This window comes from Canis aureus, chromosome 9, assembly GCF_053574225.1.
Source record: "Canis aureus isolate CA01 chromosome 9, VMU_Caureus_v.1.0, whole genome shotgun sequence".
NCBI classification, from domain to species: domain Eukaryota; kingdom Metazoa; phylum Chordata; class Mammalia; order Carnivora; family Canidae; genus Canis; species Canis aureus.
Genome location: NC_135619.1, coordinates 43,292,619 through 43,314,655, shown reverse-complemented (window position 1 = coordinate 43,314,655; position 22,037 = coordinate 43,292,619). Strand labels below are relative to the sequence as shown.

At 36.1% G+C, this 22,037-nt stretch overlaps 1 protein-coding gene across 12 annotated transcripts in view; it reads right to left on the bottom strand.

Annotated features, from left to right (window-relative positions):
• FUT8 (fucosyltransferase 8) overlaps window positions 1–22,037 on the bottom strand; it is a 301,575-nt gene that overhangs the window by 12,147 nt on the left and 267,391 nt on the right. For all 12 annotated transcript variants that reach the window (XM_077909653.1, XM_077909648.1, XM_077909645.1 and 9 more), the window contains 2 exons: window positions 10,070–10,316; window positions 4,803–4,979 (listed from right to left, as the gene is read on the bottom strand). In XM_077909653.1, the coding sequence (XP_077765779.1) occupies window positions 4,803–4,979; window positions 10,070–10,316 (424 nt within the window). The remainder of the gene's footprint in view (window positions 1–4,802; window positions 4,980–10,069; window positions 10,317–22,037) is intronic.

Sequence of the window (22,037 nt, the reverse complement as noted above, 5' to 3'; positions counted from 1 at the left end):
CCCTGAACCATTAGGAGTCTGTTTACATGTCTGTCTCCCACATAGTATTCTCCCAAGGTTGGGACTGGACTTGATTTTTCTTTGCCTCACAACACCTAGTGCCCCACGCAATGCTGAGTAGGTAAATACATGAATAAGTGAGTGCTACCCATGTCTGGGACTTTGTCCTAATTCCCTAACAGCTGCTTCAGATTCTCTTCATTTCACAGCCACCGAGGAGCTTTCTCTCATTGCCTCTAATAATGACTGGGATGGCAAAGTCTCAGAGCACTGTTTCAGACTGGTATTCAGTGCTCAGATCCATTCGGCCTCATTATTTTTGACATTTTGCCCTCCTAAGCCCCAAATCAGGGAGACAAAGGAAATGTCACATTTATTTTAAAAAGAAAACCACCAAAAAGACTTTTAATGTGATTCTTGTGAAGCTGCACACCCAGGCATGGGGCAGAAACAGCAACAAATAAGTATGAAAAGGCTGGGGGACAGAGGACAGAGCGAATCATTAAAACACAGGTTTTATACTTGAATAAAGACTAACTCTGTCAGTGTGGTTTACGTGCTCAGTGAAAAGAAAAGAGTGATCTTTTTACTGAGAAGTGACACTAACATTAATGCCCTTCATAATTTAAAGACCCCTCCCTGGAACCAAACCAAAAGAACGCTTAAGTTCCACAGGCCTTATCTGAGACTGCTTGATGAAGGATACCTGAGTTTGGGAAAGAAAACAAACAGAAACAATGTAAATAATGGAAAAGGGAGATTTTGCCTCTCCAATTATAAGCATGGAAATTTCTGCACAAACATGCTTCTTTGTCTTCTGCCCACAAGTATGTCAGCAGAGGATTTCTTTTACTGTGACATTGTAGAGATTAGCAATGATAAAATATATTTTTTTCTTCTTCTACCTTATAAAAATTTATTTTTGCATCACTCACAAAGGGCTAACTTAAAGTTATAAACTAACAACACATTGTCTTTTCTGAAGTCTTTCTCCAGACTGAGGGAGATACTCCTCTTCATGATTTCACTGTACCTGGTATAAAACTCCTACAGGGCATTCATCTAACTATACTGCAATACTTGTTACATGTATATGCCTACCAGTTGGATACTCCTTTAAATAAGAAGCCACATATTATCTTTTTATTTCTCTTTTTATTTCTAGTGCCCTGTAACTGTGTGTAGCATATTATAGTTCAATAAAACATTGAAAAAATTCATCACTCGTTATTTCTGAGTCTTTATTTCGCAGGGCAAACACTTTACAAAAACTTCGAAACAAATTTTTCTTGCCTCTGTTCATTTAAATGAAACTAAATTTTAGGAGTGCTCATCCAGCATTTTTGATAAAAAGCAAACTAAGTACATAAATATATATTCTAAGAGATTTTTATTTTTATTTTTTTATTTTTTTAAATTTTTATTTATTTATGATAGTAACAGAGAGAGAGAGAGAGAGAGGCAGAGGGAGAAGCAGGCTCCATGCACCGGGAGCCCAATGTGGGATTCGATCCCGGGTCTCCAGGATCGCGCCCTGGGCCAAAGGCAGGTGCCAAACCGCTGCGCCACCCAGGGATCCCTATTCTAAGAGATTTTTAAAGACTTGTTTCTTCTCCTACTTCACCCCTGTTCCCAATCTCCACGTCTTAGAATATGATATTGGATAGACAACTTTAAGAGTTCTTACTTCTTGGCCAATGATTCTGCAATTTAAACTCTCTAACAGTGATCTGCCTAAGAGAGACATCTACACATTATCAATGGCTGCCATAATCAGTGGGAAACAGGTGTGAAAATCTCACAGATGAACTCAGTCTTAATCTAAAGAAACCTGAGATATAATACCAAGTAGCAAAGCATTATCTACTCATTTTCACACTAAAGCCGAATATATAAAGCTAATCTTGACCACTTTTAGAAAAGATAAGCTACCCAGAAAATGGATTCTTCTCTGTGTGAATCCTATGCATCATTTACTTCTTCAGCACTTCACCCTCTTGAAGCACAAAAGTCTCATAATCATCCTGGATACTATATACCTTGATGAGAGACTAACTCATGTTTTTGGTCACCTAAAACAATGACAGAGGTTTTATGGTTTGCTTAGGTATCAAAACGAATCCTGACAGGTCTAAAGCAGAGTTAATTCAGAGCAGAAAAACATCTAGGTAAAATACTGAAGGAGAGAAACAGCATTTAAGTTCTTGGGAAAATTTTCAAAATGATTCATAAAATTGAGGTGCCTCCGTGGTTGCAGTTGGTTAAGCATCTGCCTCTTGGTTTTGGCTCAGGTCATGATCTCAGTTCAGAGCCTGCTTGAGATTCTCTCTACCTCCCCCTCTGTCCTCCTGCTTGTACTCTCTCAAATTAAATCAATCAATCAATCAATCTTAAAAAACAAAGACTCAGAAAATTAAAATTAAAGGATTTCCAAAGAGGAAAAACAATGCATAAAATGCTGCTACTACATTTATAACAGAATATGAAAAAAACCTTCCTCCTGGACTACTGTGGAGAAGAGTTACTGGCTCTTTACTGTAAGTTACTGAGTTACTGACCACAGAAAGGAAATTCAAGTTTTACTATTCCTACAATCTTAGTAGATTCTGCTGTCAACAGTACTATAAAGGTTGCTTGCTATAAAAATATCATGGGGCACTATGGATCAAAGTTGTAAGATGTTCATATCTTTTTACCTAAATATTTCCAAATCCAGAAGTCTAGCTTAAGGAAATAACCTAACTACAAATATTGGGAAAATGAGCAAGTAAGCAATTGCAGAAGATATGTAGTCATTAAAAAGGGACATTTAAGATAATAATTTTTTAGGGACCTGAGAAAATGGATCCATTGCTGTATTAAGTAAAAAAGAGTTCAAATTATATAGAATATGATCAACTACTAAAATGGGTAACTATATAAATGACTAAAGGGAATATGTCAACATTTAAGTAATTGTTACCACTGAGTAATAGGTTGTGGGTAGTATTTTTTCCTTGCCTATATACTTATCAACTTCCATATTTTCTAATGAGCATGAATTATTTTGCTAGTCAGGGAAAAAAGAAAAACAGGAAAAAACCTTGTGATGCTTCAAGAACAAGTATAAGAGTAGATAAGATTAATATTTTAATTTTGTTTTTCAAACAAGCTACAAATTCAGTCTGGTATTTTAAAATGAAGGAGTATGGTGAACTATTTCTAATTTGTTTCTATCTAATAGGTCTGGATATCAAACTGGAAAAGTATTTGTGAAAATTTTGTATTGTGTTTTGTGCCCAAATATTCATTTAATCCCTAACTATAAGCATATAACTTGGCTTATACTTGGCTGATGAATTTCATGGTCCTTTGTGTGTATGTGTGTGCAAGACAGTGAAAGTGTGTGTGTGTGAGAGAGAATACTTGATAGAGGGAGCCTTAAAAAACGCAATTTATATCAGGTTAGTTTGAATTCTTAAAGGGAGAAATAGGATTTAAATTATTACCCAGTGATTTGAATAAACATTTGCATTACAGTCTTCACTTTAAATTTGTTTTTCTTCCCAAGTCCTATTTGTGACATAAAAAATGACCAAGAAAATTAATTAAACAAATAGCTTAAATGATTAGCAGTGAATAAAATGTTTTCAAGCTGATGGGATTGAAATAAACATAATTTAATAATTATTGGGCACTGAGCTAGGTAGGTACTGTGTCTAAGGTGCTTATAATCCAGTGAGGGAGACAGAGGTAAGCAAGTGCTAAACACTAAGTCAGAGCAGAAGGACACTTAGGGATTTAGGGATGATCTGGAGTAAATGGTGTATGAGCAAAGCTAAGACTACAGATTCTTCTCTTTCATTCCCTACTTTCACACATTTAATATATCTTTTATTAATTGTAAGTAAAGGCCAATTCTAGGTTCACTCAGATCCTGTGATAAACTCCTAATTGGGATCAGTGAGCTTTATGTGTTTTTTGAATACCCTATGTTAAAACTCTACAGTAGCTACTCTACAGTAACTGTAGAGTAATTGCCTGTTCTCCCACTAGATTAGGAATTCCTTGAGAGCAGAGGATCTTGTGTATCATGGAATACCAAGTATCTCACACAATGCCTAAAATATAGGTATGCTCCATAAATGATGATTACTGTTCAATACATACTAGCAGTTCTTATTTCTCCACTTATAAAACTCATCTTCTGATTCTTTACTTTTCTTTAATTTCCAGGTTCCAGAAATATTTATGAAATGAAAATTTATATTTTACATATGTTTCACTTGCCCATAATTGCTAGTGAAGATAGTAAGAGCAAAAAAGGTAAGCACTTGGTGTGTTTTATTGCTAGTAGTCCTAAACAGTTGGTTAGTGTTGTGGACTGAATGTTTGTGTCCCCCTAGAATTCCTATTTTTGAGCTGTAACTCCCAATGTGATAGTATTTGGAGATGAGGCCTTTGGGAGATGATTAGGATTAAATGGAGGCATGAGAATGGGCCCCTTGTGATGGAATTAATGCCCTGATAGGAAGAGACACCAGAAAGCTTGCTCTCAAAGAGGCCATGGGAGTACATAGCAAGATGGCAGCTGCCCACGCACCAAGGGAAGAGACTTCAGAATGAAATATATACTTTGCTGGCACCTCAAATATGCTTTGATTATATTAATAGTCACCCAAGTACACAGTTGTTTGAATTTTAAAAACTCCCAATAATCAGTAGTAATATTATATAATAAGAATCATAAGTCATGGGAATTAAGGATTCCTTTCAACCGAAAAGAATCCCAGTCTAGAATCACTAGTGTTCATCTAACTCACTTTGTTTTTGCCTCCTTTAATAAAGAAGGGTCATCCGTAGCCAAATACACTCTTCTTTTATCCACTTGCATTCTTCGAGCGAGAAGCTGAAAATGTTCTTCAACGTGTACCATGTATTCCTCAATGGGATGGAAAGCTGCTTCTGTTCCTACTTTGTCTGTACGTCTGACATGGACTCTGGGGGGCAGAAGGAGAAAGTCAGATTCTGCCGACAATGTTCTGATCCACTTGGTGCTTTTAATACTGAATTTTATACCTTTATTTATGGTGGCATCACAGACATTTTAAGCCAATTTCTCTTTCAGTTTTGCCATTAGAAAAAATAAAATATTAAAAATTCAAATACATATATTCTAAATATATGTGCATGTTAACACAATACAAGGAGAATTAGAAAATAAGCTTTTGAAGAATGCTTTCTTATAAAGAAAGTAATTGGTATATCTAAGAATAATGGTAGAAAAAATGAAGATTCCAGAGTTTTATATTCCATATACGCAGCAAAATACCAACCAGCCTTCCAGAAAAAACTGGATGCAACTTTTTAAGATTTTTGACAACAAATAATACCAAGATTCACAGCTGTTATTACAGAATATTAAATATATTTTTTGCAACATTTTGGTACCAATTTTTCTTGTCTTCATGATACCCTGGATAGTTACTCTAACTGCCAGCTTGTAGAATTTAAAGTTGTCTGAGGAAAACACAGACCTGCATGGATTCTTCCTATACCACAATCAAGGCAGGTAAATCTTTTAAGAATTCTTACTATTTTAAGTTCATGGAGATGTTCTAGCCCTTTTGTTGTATGCATAATGAATTTTCTTTCGCTGTTTTTCACTCTATCAAACACAAGCAGATATTGATCTCATCTGTCCTATTTTTAAAAAGCCCTAAAACCATAAAATTGGAAACAAGGATTTACACTGTTCTGCACTAAATGTTTTGACTTCCACAGTACTCTCCTCCCATCTTAGTGCTTTCAAAGTGATTATAAATGAAAATAATAATGGTCAGAGTTTATTTTCATAAATTAAAGCTCTCCTTCAATTTACCCTTCTGCATCCCTCCCTACCAAATTACCAAACCACTATTCAAAACTGGGAAAAAAAGTAGATTTGTTTCCCCTTAGGTTATAAAACATGGGCATGCCTTAGGTCAAGCCAAAAGCTGGCTTTTTTTGTGAATCTGGAGCGGGGAGGGGCAGTGTCTATTCTCATGGTAGTTAATCTGTTGTCTTTATAGGTATTATTTCCTTTGCATTCCAGACTAAGTTCCAGATGTGAATACCATCATATGAACACCTATCATTCTTTCTTCCCACATCATTCTTTTTATTTTTAAGATTTAATTTATTTATTCATAGAGACAGAGAGAGAGAGGCAGAGACACAGGCAGAGAGAGAAGCAGGCATCATACAGAGAGCCTGACGTGGGACCTGATCCAGGGTCTCCAGGATCACGCCCTGGGCTGTAGGTGGCGCTAAACCGCTGCGCCACCAGGGCTGCCCTTCCCACATCATTCTTAATCACTGCTTCTCTCAGGAAATTGGAATTATTCACTGTGCTCCTTAGAGATGAAGTGGGCCAGAAAGAACAATTGCACTGAATTTCAATGAAAAGCTTCATGAGAAGAAGCACTATTTGATACTCTGGCTTCACCATACACTTTCTTTAGCTCTAACATTTAAAATAGGGATCAGGGGGTGCCTGGGTGGCTCAGGCCATGATCTCAGGGTCCTGGGATAGAGCTCTGATTTGGGGCCTTTTGCTCAGCAGGGAGGTCTGTTTCTCCCTCTGCCTCTGCCCTGCTCCCACCCATGCATGCTCACTCATGCTCTCTCAAATAAATAAAATCTTTAAAAATAAACAAACAAACAAACAAATAAATAAGGGATCAGTAGCTTCTCTACATATGTAGACTAAGACCCAAGGGAAGATGTGGGGTGGGAGATATGAAAATGAAAATAAAAACAAAAACAAACAAAAGCTGTAATGACAAAGAAGCAGAGGTAGTGGCAGAGTACTACCAATCAATTTTCTCAATTCTCCAAATACCCCTGAAATTAGAGAGGAGCATAATGGAGTCTTTATGGAAGGATCAGAACGTTAGGCCTGTGAAGGATATTTGAAGTCATTTTAATGTAATGTAAGTCTTTCATTAGAGAGTTAAGGAAACTGATGCCTCTGAAGACATTATCAGCGAACAAAAAGACAACATAAGGCAAAGGGAAGCTGGTTTCTCTCACATACATTCAACCTAGTCATCACAAAAGTTAAAGTTCTTTGTGTACTTGCCTGACTTTCACAACAGTTGCCCCTTCAACAACATGGGTGTGAACTATATGGGTCCACTTATATACAGATTTTTTACAGTTCAATACTGTAAATATATTTTCTCTTCCTTATGATTTTCTAATAGCACATTCTTTTCTCTAGCTTTCTTTATTGTAAGAATACAGTATATAATACATATAGCATACAAAATATATGTGAATCGACTGTTTATGCTATTGGTAAGGCTTCCAGCCAACATCAGGGTATTAGTAGTTAAGTTTGGGAGGAGTCAAAATTTATACATGGATTTTGGGATCCCTGGGTGGCGCAGCGGTTTGGCGCCTGCCTTTGGCCCAGGGCGCGATCCTGGAGACCCAGGATCGAATCCCACGTCAGGCTCCTGGTGCATGGAGCCTGCTTCTCCCTCTGCCTATGTCTCTGCCTCTCTCTCTCTCTCTCTGTATGACTATCTAAATAAAATTAAAAAATTAAAAAAAAAATAAAGTACAAAATTTATACATGGATTTTAAACTGCATGGGGGGTCAGTAGTCCTAACATGGCATTCTTCCAGGGTTATCTATATTAGATACCAAGCTCTTTCCGGGCAGGGAATCTTTTTTTTCTTTTTTTTAAGATTGTATTTATTTATTCATGAGAGACACAGAGATTGAGAGAGAGAGAGAGGCACAGACACAAGCAGAGGGAGAAGCAGGCTCCATGCAGGGAGCCTGACGTGGGACTAGATCCCGGGTCTCTAGGATCACACCCTGGGCTAAAGGTGGCGCTAAACTGCTGAGCCACCTGGGCTGCCCTCGGGCAGAGAATCAAATTTTATTTATTTCTAATAGCACCAAACACAATAAATAAATGAATGAATTCTGGGTCCACACAAAAATCTAATTGTTTAGTACCATGTGAATAGAAACCTTAGATATCACCTTAGATCTTCAGTTTTAAACAAAGAAGAGTGGCAATCAATGAAGACCCAGAATGATCAAGTACATCACCCAAAGTCAGATTATTTCTTAGTGGTAGAAGTTAGATGGTACCCCCAGATTCTTGAATTTTAGTGTGCTCTTTCATTACAGCACACCACCTCAATGTACAAATAACTTAATTGTCTGTGGTATTTCAATTTTCTATATTTGGCCAACTCTTAATATGATGGATGGCCCATGGACAATTAGGACAGCTTTCTGGTATACATAACTGCAAGAAAGCTTCCAAGCAAAGTTAAGATGGTCTAAGCCCCGGTTTTGTTTTTTTTTTTGTTTTTTTGTTTTTGTTTTTGTTTTTTAAATTTTTTAAAATTTTTATTTATTTATGATAGTCACACACAGAGAGAGAGAGAGAGAGAGAGAGGCAGAGACATAGGCAGAGGGAGAAGCAGGCTCCATGCACTGGGAGCCCGACGTGGGATTCGATCCAGGGTCTCCAGGATCGTGCCCTGGGCCAAAGGCAGGCGCCAAACCACTGCGCCACCCAGGGATCTCAAAGCCCCGGTTTTGTTTGGAACTTTGGGCAGAGATTTTCTTCCTTTAGTTTCCTCACCTGTAAAATAGTTATCTCTACCCACTTCACAGGACTGTGTTATAGGATCAATGAGAGAACATAAAGTTATTTTGGTAATTTAATTACTATACTGTTGTCTTTCAAGATCCTGTTCAAACACTGAAGCTATGAAGACTTTCCTGATCTAGATGGAAGTACATTTCTCTTTCTCTGATCTCTCATAAAACTTTTTATACTATTCGCAGGGTATTTTACACATATAATGTTAGCCGTATGTCTCTTTTCCAATTGCCTGTAGTAAGCTAGAAGAAGCTATTTAAAAAAAAATTAATCTCTGTCCCCCACAGTAGCAGGTATTCAATAAATGTTCTGCAAATAAGTGAATGAATCAACACATGTATTAATATTAATCAATAGCTGACTTTATTACAAACAGTATAAGCTACAGAATGTCACAGCTGCCTAGCCTACAAGTCTATTTTCAGGAATTATTTTAGCATCAGTCTCTCTGAAACGTAATAATACTTTACAGTATATTTTTTTCACTTAACTAAAATCCTTTTATACTCCTTGTCACATCACTTTTAGGTATTAGCTTCACTATTTTACAGATGGAAAAATCAAAGCCCAATATCATTAATAAGTTACTTGGTCCAGATTTAGGGAAAAGCCAGAGGTACTGTCCAGGTCACTTAGTCTAGGTACAGTATTATTTCCATTAAACAAAGACAATTTTCCCAAGGTATGAAATCTGGCCCTAGGACCTAGGAAAATTCCTCTTTCCATAACTTTTTAATGTATGTGTACAGGAACACATATTTGTGAGCAAGATGCTCCTTTGGATTCTTCTCAGTCCTAGGATTTCCTGATATATCTATCTTCCCTGAACATAAACATGAGACTGATCATATATGTATATGAGAAGTGGGCCAAGAAAGAATTTAAATAATAATTTTAACATTATCTTACATTATATATACTCCTCTTATTTTCAAAATAGCTTCCAGGACAAAAAAGAAAACAGAACATCAAAAAATGCAAAATAATCACCAGTGGTAATTAATGAAGCCTAACAAAAAGAGCAACAGAAAAGCTATAAATGTGACAGCTTTATCTCATGGTCTTGTTAAGGGTAAGACAAGAATCATGTATAACATCCAAAATACTCTCAATAAAATAAAATTTTGCTAGCTTCCCCAGAAGAGATAGCTAATTTTAGAAGCATCAGTTTAATATATTTGTTGAATGAATAAATAAGTGAATGAGGGTAACAAAGTATGATGACTTAGCTGTTCTAAGTGAACAAAGTAAGAATGATCTCCCTGTGACCTAAGGTGAACTGTGGAACATCTGTTTTTGGATGGGGCTCTGAAAATTTATGAAACTTTATGATATAAAGTTTACAATATATTGTGAAGTATACATATATCTCTGCTACTACATATCACTTTATGAGGAACAAATCAGATTCTTACCCAATAACTGGATGTTTGAAGCCAAGCTTCTTGGTAGCCTCTTCTATTTCCTTTTCTAGCCAGGGTTGTGGGCGGATCAAATATTTGACAAACTGGGACACCCACCACACTGCAGGATCACCATGGACTCGTACAAGCCGATCTGCAAGGTCTTCTGGTACAGCCAGGGGTAAATATGGTGGACGAGGATGAAGACTGTCTACAATGGGGAGCTCAACCACCTGAACATTTTTGTCCTTTACTTCACCTGAAAGAATATCAAAATATATCATCACCATGCTGGATTCCTCATACATTTACCATTTAAGAAGAACTCACTCTGGATGCTTTCATCCTCATAGCAACTCTAAGGCAGTATTATAATTCTCACTTTACAGAGGCACTTAAGTAACTTGCTCAAGGTACTAGGACAGAAGTGACAGAGCCAACTTTCACATTTGGGTTGGTCTGCCTCTCAAGTCCATGGCATTTTTTTTCCCGTTCATAACATGCTGCCATATCAATACCTCATACCCTAGATAAGGATGCATCTGGCACTCAAAGAATCTAATCAGAGAATAATCAATCATATTGCTAGTGAACACAGCCAAAGCAGAAAGTTCTGCTTTTTTGTACTTTTTTTTAAAGATTTATTTATTTATGATAGACATAGAGAGAGAGAGAGAGAGAGAGAGAGAGAGAGAGAGGCAGAGACACAGGAGGAGGGAGAAGCAGGCTCCATGCCGGGAGCCCGACGTGGGACTCCATCCCGGGACTCCAGGATTGCGCCCTGGGCCAAAGGCAGGCGCTAAACCGCTGAGCCACCCAGGGATTCCCTTGTTTTTGTTTTTGAACTAGACAATAAAGTGTTCTCAAAACTTCTAGATTGTCATTATAGCAAATGACTCTTGTATTACTTTCATGCTAGAGCACAATGATATTAGAGATACCTAAAGATTTTAATTATAAGCCAAGCAGTTATATCTTTTAAAGAAAAAAAGAGATAATTCTAGTCTTTTTTTTCTTGGCCAAATTATCCATTATATTTTCAATTATGATATCAATATAATCTATGTTGATTGTTTACATGGATATTAATGTAGTTAGAACAGATTAGATGCTAATTTTTGTAGATGATGATTAGCTTCAGAATCCAACTTCTATATATCATTAATGTTACTATGGTTCTACCAATTTTATAATGCAATGAAATGAACATCCCAAAATGGGATAAGCCAGTAACTTTAGAGTTTACTTTACATATCGAAAACCACATAGTAATAACTAGAAGACACAAAGATACCAGGCAGAGAAATTTCACAAATATAAAATATACTGAATTAAAATTTCAGTAACAGAAAATATTAACCTGAACATACAAAATAACTCCACTTAAGATGTTGTCAATGTGTATAATGAATTAGAATCACAATTAATCACTGGACCATTTAAGAAAGAATGTACTTGCAGAGAATAAACCTAGAATACATTTAAGATGTATTCACTAGAATGGAACATAGTCCTCAAATTCTGTTTGTTTTTTTTTTTTTTCAAATATACAAAATGTCTTAAAGCAAATTACATGATCTGGGAAAGTAATCACTCAAACCAACGGCATGATTATTAGAAAGTCAGTTGGCCTAACTAAAAATTAAAACCGTCTGGTTAATATTCTCTCTCTCTGATATGTAAAACTCATTTGAGGATTCTTAGAACAAAGCCCCTGAAACATGGTATTTGTTGCATGAATAAATGGAAATAAAAAAATTTACCACCAGTATTGCAATTCATCTAGGGTACCAGTTAAGAAAAAAGTGGGTAACTTTATCCGATGAGAAACTGTAATTATAGGGAAAGAGTGAGCTACATTTTAAATTAAGCTCTAATAATCTCCCTAAGGCAAGGGAAATTGGGATGACTTCTTTGACATGGACACGATAAGAGATGTAGTACATGAATAATAGAGAAAAAAAGGAAGCAAAAACAGTTTTTTATAAAAAAAGAAAGGAAAAAATCTAGCTCTCCTATATGACCATAAACAAAAGCAAAATTAAGAGGGCTTCCTTTTGTGATTTCTTCCTAACAAGGTTATTCTCTGTGTAACTAGAGCATTTCACTTAGATAAGTATTACACTGATTGCCTCAAGGCCTTAGCTTTCTTACAGCTAGTCCTATTGACAGCTTTCAGATAGAAATGAAAACTATGCCTATACCTTCAAGACAGAGAATTTAGTTTGCTTTTGTTGGTTCATTGTTCATTCATTCATTTATTCAGTTGTTCAAATATTTGTTGAACACTGTTATAGGTCAAATACTATATGACGCAGAGTATACAGTGATAACATGGTCCTTACCTTCAAGATTTCTAGTTCAAAAACCTCTCCTAGAACTGACCACTTTCAGTGAAAGAAAAATAAACAAAATAAAACAAAATGCCATCACCAAAAAACTTATTATCAAAATGATATCAATACTCAACTTCCTAGTAAAATATTAAGAATTTATCATTTTCATATCAATATCATTTTCATTTATACAAAAAATAAAGTTTAGCTTCTTCAATAATGATATATTTTAGAATAAATGAAAATAACATTATATATGCTATGTTAGAAGGTCCTTTTTTAACTTGGTTGACCACCTATGTATTTTTTATTCTACTGACATACATAAGCAAAAAGATTAAAATTTGGAACAGATCTATAATCTTGTTCAGTGTTTTCTAAACTTTAGTCACTAATGTAATGAACGTTATAATTTTTACCATATCCATATACTATCTGTACTGTTTAAAGTTTTAAAAATTCACTTTTAAAACATACGAATTTATTTTATAGATGGCAAATAGAAAAATAACTTCATTGAAACAATATAGACACTATTCCCTGTGAAGGATTCTGAGCCCAAGCTAGATTTCTATTTAAAAAGGAGATTACTGGGGCACTTGGGTAGCTTAGTGGTTGAGTTTCTGCCTTTGGCTCAAGTCATGATCCCAGGGTCCAGTTCCGCCTCAGCCTCCCCACAGGGAGCCTGCTTTTCCCTCTGCCTATGTCTCTGCCTCTCTCTCTGTGTCTCTCATGAGTAAATAAATAAAATCTTTAAAAAAAAAAAAGGAGATTATCAGTGATGTTAAAGGGGTATAATTGCTTTTTTTCCTTACATCTCCTATGAGTTTGAAACAAAATGAAAGAGAAGAATAAAATGGCCATCATAATACCAGCTTGATCACCAATAAGGATGAACTAGAGAATGTAGTTTTTTGTTTTGGATTTTGGGCCTTATGGGTTTTCCAACAGTTCCCACCCAGCCCTATGCAGAGTTTGTTAACCAAGGCCTACTATACGGGAAGGAGGAGGAGCATGCCTTCTGAGAGAAGCCAGAAAGCTCTGTGCCTCACACGTTCAGTTCCTCCTCCTAAACTCGCCAGTTGTACACTATTTTCCTTCCAAGTAGAAGGGAAATGAGGTGGACAGAAAGGAGCAAAAAAACACTTTAGTACTTTCTCCTTGAAGGAATGGAATTAATTTCTATAGGAACTCTTGAAGAATGGAAGATTCCCAGTACGTGTTCCTACCCATCTCCACCCCCAAAACAATTATCCAGTGTTAAAGAAGTATTAAAGATACCTTGATACCAAACTGAGAATTTGTCTGACATGCTCAGAAAGACTGAAAAAGAAGTAACTTTCTCAACTATGCAATTCAATGTTTATTTTAATCTTTTATCAATAAGGAAACTGTCTGAAATTATTTCATACAGATTACTACAGATTATTTTATTAAAATATGTAGGTTCAGAGTTTGGGAAACAGATTTACCTAAATTGTCTCATTTTACAGAACAAATAAACTAGAGAAGCTAAGTGAATTTCTCAAAGGTAATAAAGCTAAATAAAAGGGCCAGGATTAGACAGACTCTAGTATTTACTGCATTACTTTTATTACATTCTGCTTTCTGGAATATATATATATATATATATCTCAAAGCATTTAAGTATGTTCCCTTTTGATCAATCAGGAGTGCCCTGCCATTCTAATAAGACTTTATTTAGTATTGAAAAGAAAAAAAAAACAGCACTGCATTAACATTCCAGCAAGAGAATGTTTTATGTATGTGTATAAGTCACACAAAAGTCAGCACTATGCATTTGGAGAGCATCAGAGCAAACTAGCCTAGGTATTACACGAATGACTGCCTGGTTCAACTTGAACTGATAGGACCATTATTATTTCAGAGACTTATTTTCAAGACTACCTTCTCTTGTTGCTAATTCTGTTTTATAAGGTCATTCTCTTTGCTAAAGGCAGGGAAGAGTCAATAGGCTTGTTAGTACACTTAGAGCCCTCTGCCCATAGCACAGATAGCTCTTTGACAGAGAGGATATCTACAGGTGCAGGCAAGTATCTCTAGAAAAGCCCTCTTCCCTGCTGTTCAATCCATAACAACCCCATTTAAAAGCAATACTCTGTTATCATTCCATGTGCCATAAGACAGAGACACTAGCCCTAGAATTAGGCAATTTGAATTATTAATCATCAGTAGACTCAATAGAAAGATCTTAATACCTACCGTGAATGAATAGGTTCTACTATAATGAAAAATGTTTCAAGGGTAGAAAAGATTTGGAATCCTAGTCCATGAGACATCTTCTGCATTTGCTGTCTTCTTTCTTCGGTTGCTACTCAGTGACTATATCACTCTGATTTGTGAGAGAAACAGAACTTAGGAGGGGAAAATCTTCTAAGACAGAACTCATATAGCCAGAATGGCCAAGGTAAAGAAGTTTGGAGTAGGGTTGCCAGTTGCCAGTTGGGAAAAGTTGCCAATAATAAGACATCACTACCTGAAACTTAAATTTCAGGTAGGAAGAGGAGGGGATTATTAGTAACACTATGGCAATTCTGAAGCTAAAAAGTTGTCTGCTTTCTGATCCCAAGACTCCTAAGGAGATTTCCTTAATATTCACATAGGTCTAGGCTTCCCTCAAATAGGTACAGAGGGGTAGAATGAGGTTTTAATTCCCTTCCCAGAGGTTGCCTTGAATGGCTATAGCTGGTAAATACCATCACACTCAAGAGCCTTTCCAAAGACTGTGCCCACTGCTGAGACTCATGGCCCTACCTGAGGCTGGAACAAGGGAGAAACATCAAACAAGTATGGTAAAGCAAATGCCTATTCATACAGTACCTTGACTGTAGTGCATAGTGATTATGAGTATGGGCTTTGTAATGACAAAAACTCTGTGTTGAAAAATCACTTAACAGTGGTATGATCTTGGGTAAATTATATTTAACTTCACCCAAATTTCTTCATCTGGAAAATGGCTCTGATAATAACATCTTATTATCTGTAAAATGGGATTAATTATAGGATCTTACTCCTCGAGTATTTTAAGGATAAGATATTATATGGAGAGAGCTGACACAATGCCTAACACATAGTAATTCTCAAAAAATGTTTAGTTCTTTACCCTGGAATCAATCCTGTTAAATAATTCTCAAAAAGCTAGCTAGAGTTTGGTCAGGAAAGAGATTATTTGCCAAAATATTATATTCTTTGAAAAAATATCAAAGTTCCCAATTTCAGTGAGCCAAAGATATATTCTCAAATATACCAGATATAAGAAGACATAAGATATAAACCCAAAGTAAATCTTATTCATATTGTTTACCATAGGCAATACAACAATAAAGAGCTTTTATCTTTTCAAAATATTCAATAAATATTCAAACTGAAGAGTAGTGACTCTGGCTATCTGAAAACTCTGATATCCTATCATCACTTAACTGACTTGACCGAAATTCTGTTCTATATTAAAAGCACAGAATGACAGTAAGTTGGCTTAACTACTAATGCATATTACAGCAAAGAATTTGTATGCTTAAATTATATCTGCAAAGACTTTCTGGACTTCTGGGATTTACATTTTCTTTAACACTGTGTGGCCAAATATGACCGATTAAATCCTTACTAAACTCTGAGACTCATTACAGGAGAGTGACTCAGTAAGTAAAGGGAGAGAGAGATCTCCCTGAGTAAAGGGAGATCCAGACTGAAAGCTAACTAGCTGGGGAGGCACTGGGGAATTTTCTTGATTTTACTTGGACACAGTAAGATGGACATAAAAAAAACCACATAAATGTGTGAGGTCTGTTTTTCGGGATTATTAACAATGATGAGATTAATATTTATATCTTCGTTTAATGACTGAGCTCTGTTTTCATTTAAAATACAGAGGAAAGATATACTATTAAAAAGTGAACAGCTGGGCTACTTTCCTTTTGTTTTTCAACCACTGTGGCTGATAGCGATTTCTTCTAGAACTTGAATGAGCAACTGTCACCTGCCATATGAATTCCATCACTGCTTTACTTATGCAACAACTCAAAAGACTGTTATTACTGCCAGTTTGAAGCCTTCAACCAATTGAGTGAAAGTTCTAAATTCAATCATATGAAACAAAGTGCAGTGTTAGCAACATTCTTAAGAATTAGCATATCACACTATGGGAATGATTGTGCAGCAGTCTTATGAGGTGTTTTCTGCTTTTACTAGTACAGAAATGCCTTGTGAAGGCAACCAGACTCATGGTTCACCAACCTCAATGTTATTCTGAGAGATTTAGCTGTGGATATGGGGCTAAAAGAATGGCTAATGGAAAATATATATCTTAGTGAGTTAGGTAGTTCAGGATAAGGCAGGCAGGACATATCAAAAGAAAAAAGACCAAAGAAATTTTTTGCTTTATACCACTAAACAGAAGGCTCCCTGCAGTCATTCTGCATGTTTCTGAAACAAATTTAATCATTTAACTTTTATATACATATGTTACTTTGCCAAGATTCCAGACAGTCCACAGACAGCTTGCTCATAAACTGGACAGTGCCAACAGGTTCTCTGATGACTCACACTGCATAGGCCCTATAGCTCCATATAGAGATTTGAAAGAGTGTTTGGTTGTATTTTGTTTTGTTTTAAATAATTTAGTAATTTTTCCTAACTTAGAAACTCCTTATAACCCAAAGGATCCCAAAGCATTTTAGAACAGCTTTTCTCATGGGGAAAAAACAAGAAAAAAGAGGAATGGAAAGCAGCAGAAAGAAAGATAAGCCTTAATTTCATCAAATTATTAAGGAGCCAAAACCCAAACTCTCTTCTCCTCATTCTCATATAAAAAAAAAAAAATCACAATTCCACTTTCACATTCCTCTTATTCCTTCACCACAAATCACTCTCCTCGAAAGAAATAGGTAGGAGGAAGGACCTCCAGGTAATAATAGCCTTTTATCCCTTGAGGATTCTTTTTTTTTTTTTTTTAAGACTGTATTTATTTATTCATGAAAGACACAGAGAGAGAGAGAGGCAGAGACACAGGCAGGGGGAGAAGCAGACCCCATACAGGGAGTCTGATGTGGGACTTGATCCAGGGACTCCAGGATGATGCCCTGGGCCAAAGGCAGGCACTAAACCCCTGAGCCACCCAGGGATTCCCTCCCTTGAGGATTCTTGAAAGAGATGACTGAGTATACTGGTGTGCCATCAGGATCTCACAGGATAGAGCTGTCAGTTGGCATGCTGTGTTACCTTTTACTTTGGGGGAATTTTACAGCAGCCTTTGAGATTAGCACTTAATAATTAAAAGTTAATAATTCAAAGTTTCATGTTGGACTTATAGTTCCTTGTGATTTTTCTGCTTAATTATCATTCAAATGTTAAATCAAGAAGGACTAATTTGACTTTCCTGATGGTAGTGTACATACAGGTCAATCCTGATACCCTAAAACAAGAATTATAACTAGAAATTCTGGCTACCCCATGAGAGAAGAAAATGAAAACACAATCATCTTGGAAGAAAAAAATCCTGACAAAACAGTTAAGACTCCTGTGGGATATGAGGAGAGAAGACAACCAAATTGACTATAGCACTCCACAAATTGCTGCTCAAACAGACAAACATCTTGCCTACTAAACCAGGGATCGGGGTAGCAAATCTCCCTCATATTGTATGCCAACCCAATCCATAAAGTACCAGCAGCTCCAAAGTCACCCTACCACCACTGCCACCTTTAGCTTGCTGCCATCACAGACTATAGAATCTGTCTTCTTTCCCAGCTGCCCTGGCTTCCACTGTGGAAGAAGAGATGGGGGCTGGGGTAGAGCTTTATGTGCCAAGCCATAGTTGCTTCTGTCCCTGCAGCCGCTGACCTTCCCCTTCTCCTCTCCTTTTCTGGGTTGTGTTACATCTCTAGAGAGAAGAGAGCTAATACTTTACAATCTGGAGTCTTGGTGGCATAGCTGAGATAAATACTGTAAAGACGTTACTCAAAGAGTAGCTATATTTACCCTTTTGGGTTTAACTGAGGGAAAAGCAGGGGATATACCCACACATGAAAAGAAAGAACTCTGAGGCAAAAGGCATGAAATCATAACAGAGCATGGAAAGGGGAGGAAGAAGGAAGATAAATGCAGCAAATAGGGCAAGGAGATGTCTGAGATTGGGAAAAGTAGTCTTTTGCTTGTTACTGCTTACAAAAGACAATACTTTGTATAGATTTGATACTTCACGCTATGGTTCCCATGACATTTTTCATTTATACTTAAATCTGGTACAGCACCATCACAACCCTCTTTAGAACCTGGACTAGAATTTGCAAAGGAATACTTCTGTCACCCCTGCCAAGAATGGTATCTATGGTTTCTCATCATCTGCAACATATTTTTCAACCTGTAGAGAATTTTCTATCAATAGGCTCCAAAGTCTTACCTTGTAAATTTCCAAATCAGAGGCTACTATTTTATCTTAATCATATCTTCATCCCAAATCATAAAGATTCTGGCAAGGATGAGGGCCCAGGGTCTGTTCTTTTCATATGTTTTACTTCTCTTCAATGACCTATGCATGCTATAAGCCATTTCTAAAATAGCTCCTGCATCCGTTGTCTTCCTGCCTCAGCAACTTTAATTAAAGGCTAACATTTATTAGGCACCAACTACATGCCAGGTAATACACTAGATCTTTTCCATGTATTATTCCAATTAATCCACAAAGTCTTTATGAGGTCAGTAATCTCTTTATCCTCATTTGAGTTAACTTGTTTAAAGTCACTCAGCAATCAGAAACAGGAGCTGAACCCAGACATTCTGATTCCAGAATTCGAAGTTTTACACCACCCTACTCCATTACCTTAAAATTTCACAGAAAGCAAAAGTGACTCTACGTGGAATTTTTAAAAAATGGGGGCCTCCCGATATGAGTAAGGTAGCACCAATGGGTAAGGTCCAGGTCTCTTTTTACAGCAAGCATTAGATCAAGGAACTTAATATTAAGTAAAGGACATAAACTTCACACACTGACCACATGTACACATATAAAGCAATTAGATAGTGACTAAACAAAACAACTTAATTCATTGTCATTTTGGGTTCATATTGGGATCCCTAAAGAAACAAAATAACAGCTAAAGACAGATTATCTCAAGTTTAAATTATTTGCATGAAAAAAATGAGGGTGCTTTTTAGTCAACTTAAAGCTCATGGTTAAGAGCTAATAATAATATCTTCATAATTTGATTGTAAAGAGAATATAAATTAGCCAACCTATAACAATCTTATTTCCTAATAATTATATAATAACCCTTCCATGAAAGAGAAACAGCCTACTTCAGAATAAAGAATCTATAAAGCAAAGTTATCATAGAGATTTATTTGACATGTAAACCACTCTCATTATCTATTTACATAGTTATTTTCAACTATTAAATATTAAAGCAAAAATATTTTGCAGTCTTAAATATCTTATCTAAAAAAATTTCCTCCTTTAATTTCTTAAATAGCGTATTTATAGATAAAAATGAACAAGTTTCACTTTGCTCCTAAAGGCCTTATAAATTGAAGTATCTACTTCCGAAATTATCCAAAATTTGAGATATAGTAATGGATGCTATCCCAAATGAATCACAAGATAAATATAAATATTTTATATTTTCAGAAACAAATTTCAGCCTTGATTATTAACTTTATTCATGTCAGTGGAATTTCTGAGAGATTAAAAAAGATCAGAGAAAGGACTTTTAGAAGTGATACAAGGTAATTTTTAAGTCAATTCAATAGATCATTTAGTTGAATATAAATGAATGGGGACAATCACAACTGTGCTTATATACTAATAAATTCATGCAAACTACTGTATCTTAAGACCAAAGAGAAATAATATTTAGAAGGATGGAGATGTTCCAAATGACAATAGGATGATTCTTTTCTATCTGAAAAGATGAGAACTGAGAATTATATGTTCAAAGCATATAAAATCATGGAAGATTTAAACAAGGTGTTCAAGAATGTGTTCACCATATTTTAGAATTATTAGGGATCTTTTGTTGGTGTTTGAAAAAAGCAGCTTAAGAATAAATAAAATTAACCCTAATTTTATACAATATTTAGAATTCTTACAGAACTCATTATCCCAGGAGAAGATAACTTAAGCCAGAAATGATGTTTGGGGTAAAATATGAATGTTCATACCATGACACCATGGATGACAACCATATTTCCTATAAAACATCACTGAAAACTACTGTTAAATCAGAGTACTTAACTGGATTAATCAGTGGTATGACCCCAAGTGCCATTCGTAGCTTTCAATGCACAGGACACAACATATATCAGATAATAAGACTATGTTACATTTTGGTTCTAAAGGATGCTTTTTCTTTGTATACCAACAAACCATTATTTCTTCTTCTTGCAGTATGGAAATAAGAGGTAGATATACCACAAAAACAGAAAAAGATAAGAGGAGGAAGAATAGAATACTACTTATGCCTACAGATACTGCTTGCTTGATTAGAGTAAAATATAAAATTCATAAATATAAAGGATATTGGAATTCTGAAGCTAGTATCACATAGTTGTTTTGTTAGAACAAATCCTGTACATGACTATTTCCTCTCACCAATATCAAACAACAAGAAAATACTTACTAAGAACTTTTTAGCCAAGGATCACTGGTTGCAAAGAACAGAAACCTAGTCAAATTAGCTCAAGTAAAAAAGAAATTACTGAAAGAATACAAGGGAATTTGCCAAGAAACAAAAGGCAGGAAGTATAACTGTGTCTCAGGAGATGGGAAACTTGAAATTCATATCATGTCTTTGTGGACACATGATCTGTTTGGGGCAGCAACACCTCCCTTTCTGCTGATTCCCCTTTTGCTTAGGGCCCATCTTGTAGACATCAGCTTCAGTCTACAGAAATTAACAATTCAATCTCATTTTCAGATGAGCTACAGTCTCTGTCTTGTAATAATACTAACATTTACTGAGACCACGTGTTGGATACTGTACATAATACTTATAAACATTATCTCTCTCGGGCACCTGGGTGGCTCAGTGGTTAAACATCTGCCTTTGGGTCAGGTCATGATTCCGGGGTCCTGGGATCAAGTGCCACATCAGGCTCCTCACAGAGAGACTGACTCTCCCTCTGCCTTTATCTCTGCTTCTCTGTGTCTCTCATGAATAAATTAAAAGAAAAATCTTTAAAACAAACAAAACAAAACAAATTATCTCTCTTAATTATCAAAATGACCCTATAGGGCAAGTACACTTATAGATGACCAGTGAAGGAATTAGAATCTAGATCCATCAAACTCCAGAGTGCTCAGCTACAAGATTGGATTCTCTGTCCATGGAGAATCTTATTGGCACAGCCCAGCCTGAAGGACTGGTCTCCCAGGGTCAGGTAATCACATTGGCCTGTACAGCTGTGACAGTGTGTGTGTGTGTGCATACACCTGCAGGTATTGGAGAAGAGTGGTTACAGAGGTCAGTGATTCATCAGTCTTATATAATATCCACTGCTCATTCATTATATCACATGCCTCCTTAACGCCCATCACCCTGTTATCCCATCCCCCCAAGCTCTTCCCCTCTAGCAACCGTTTGTCTCCTATGATTATGAGTCTCTCATGGTTTGTTTCCCTCTCTGATTTC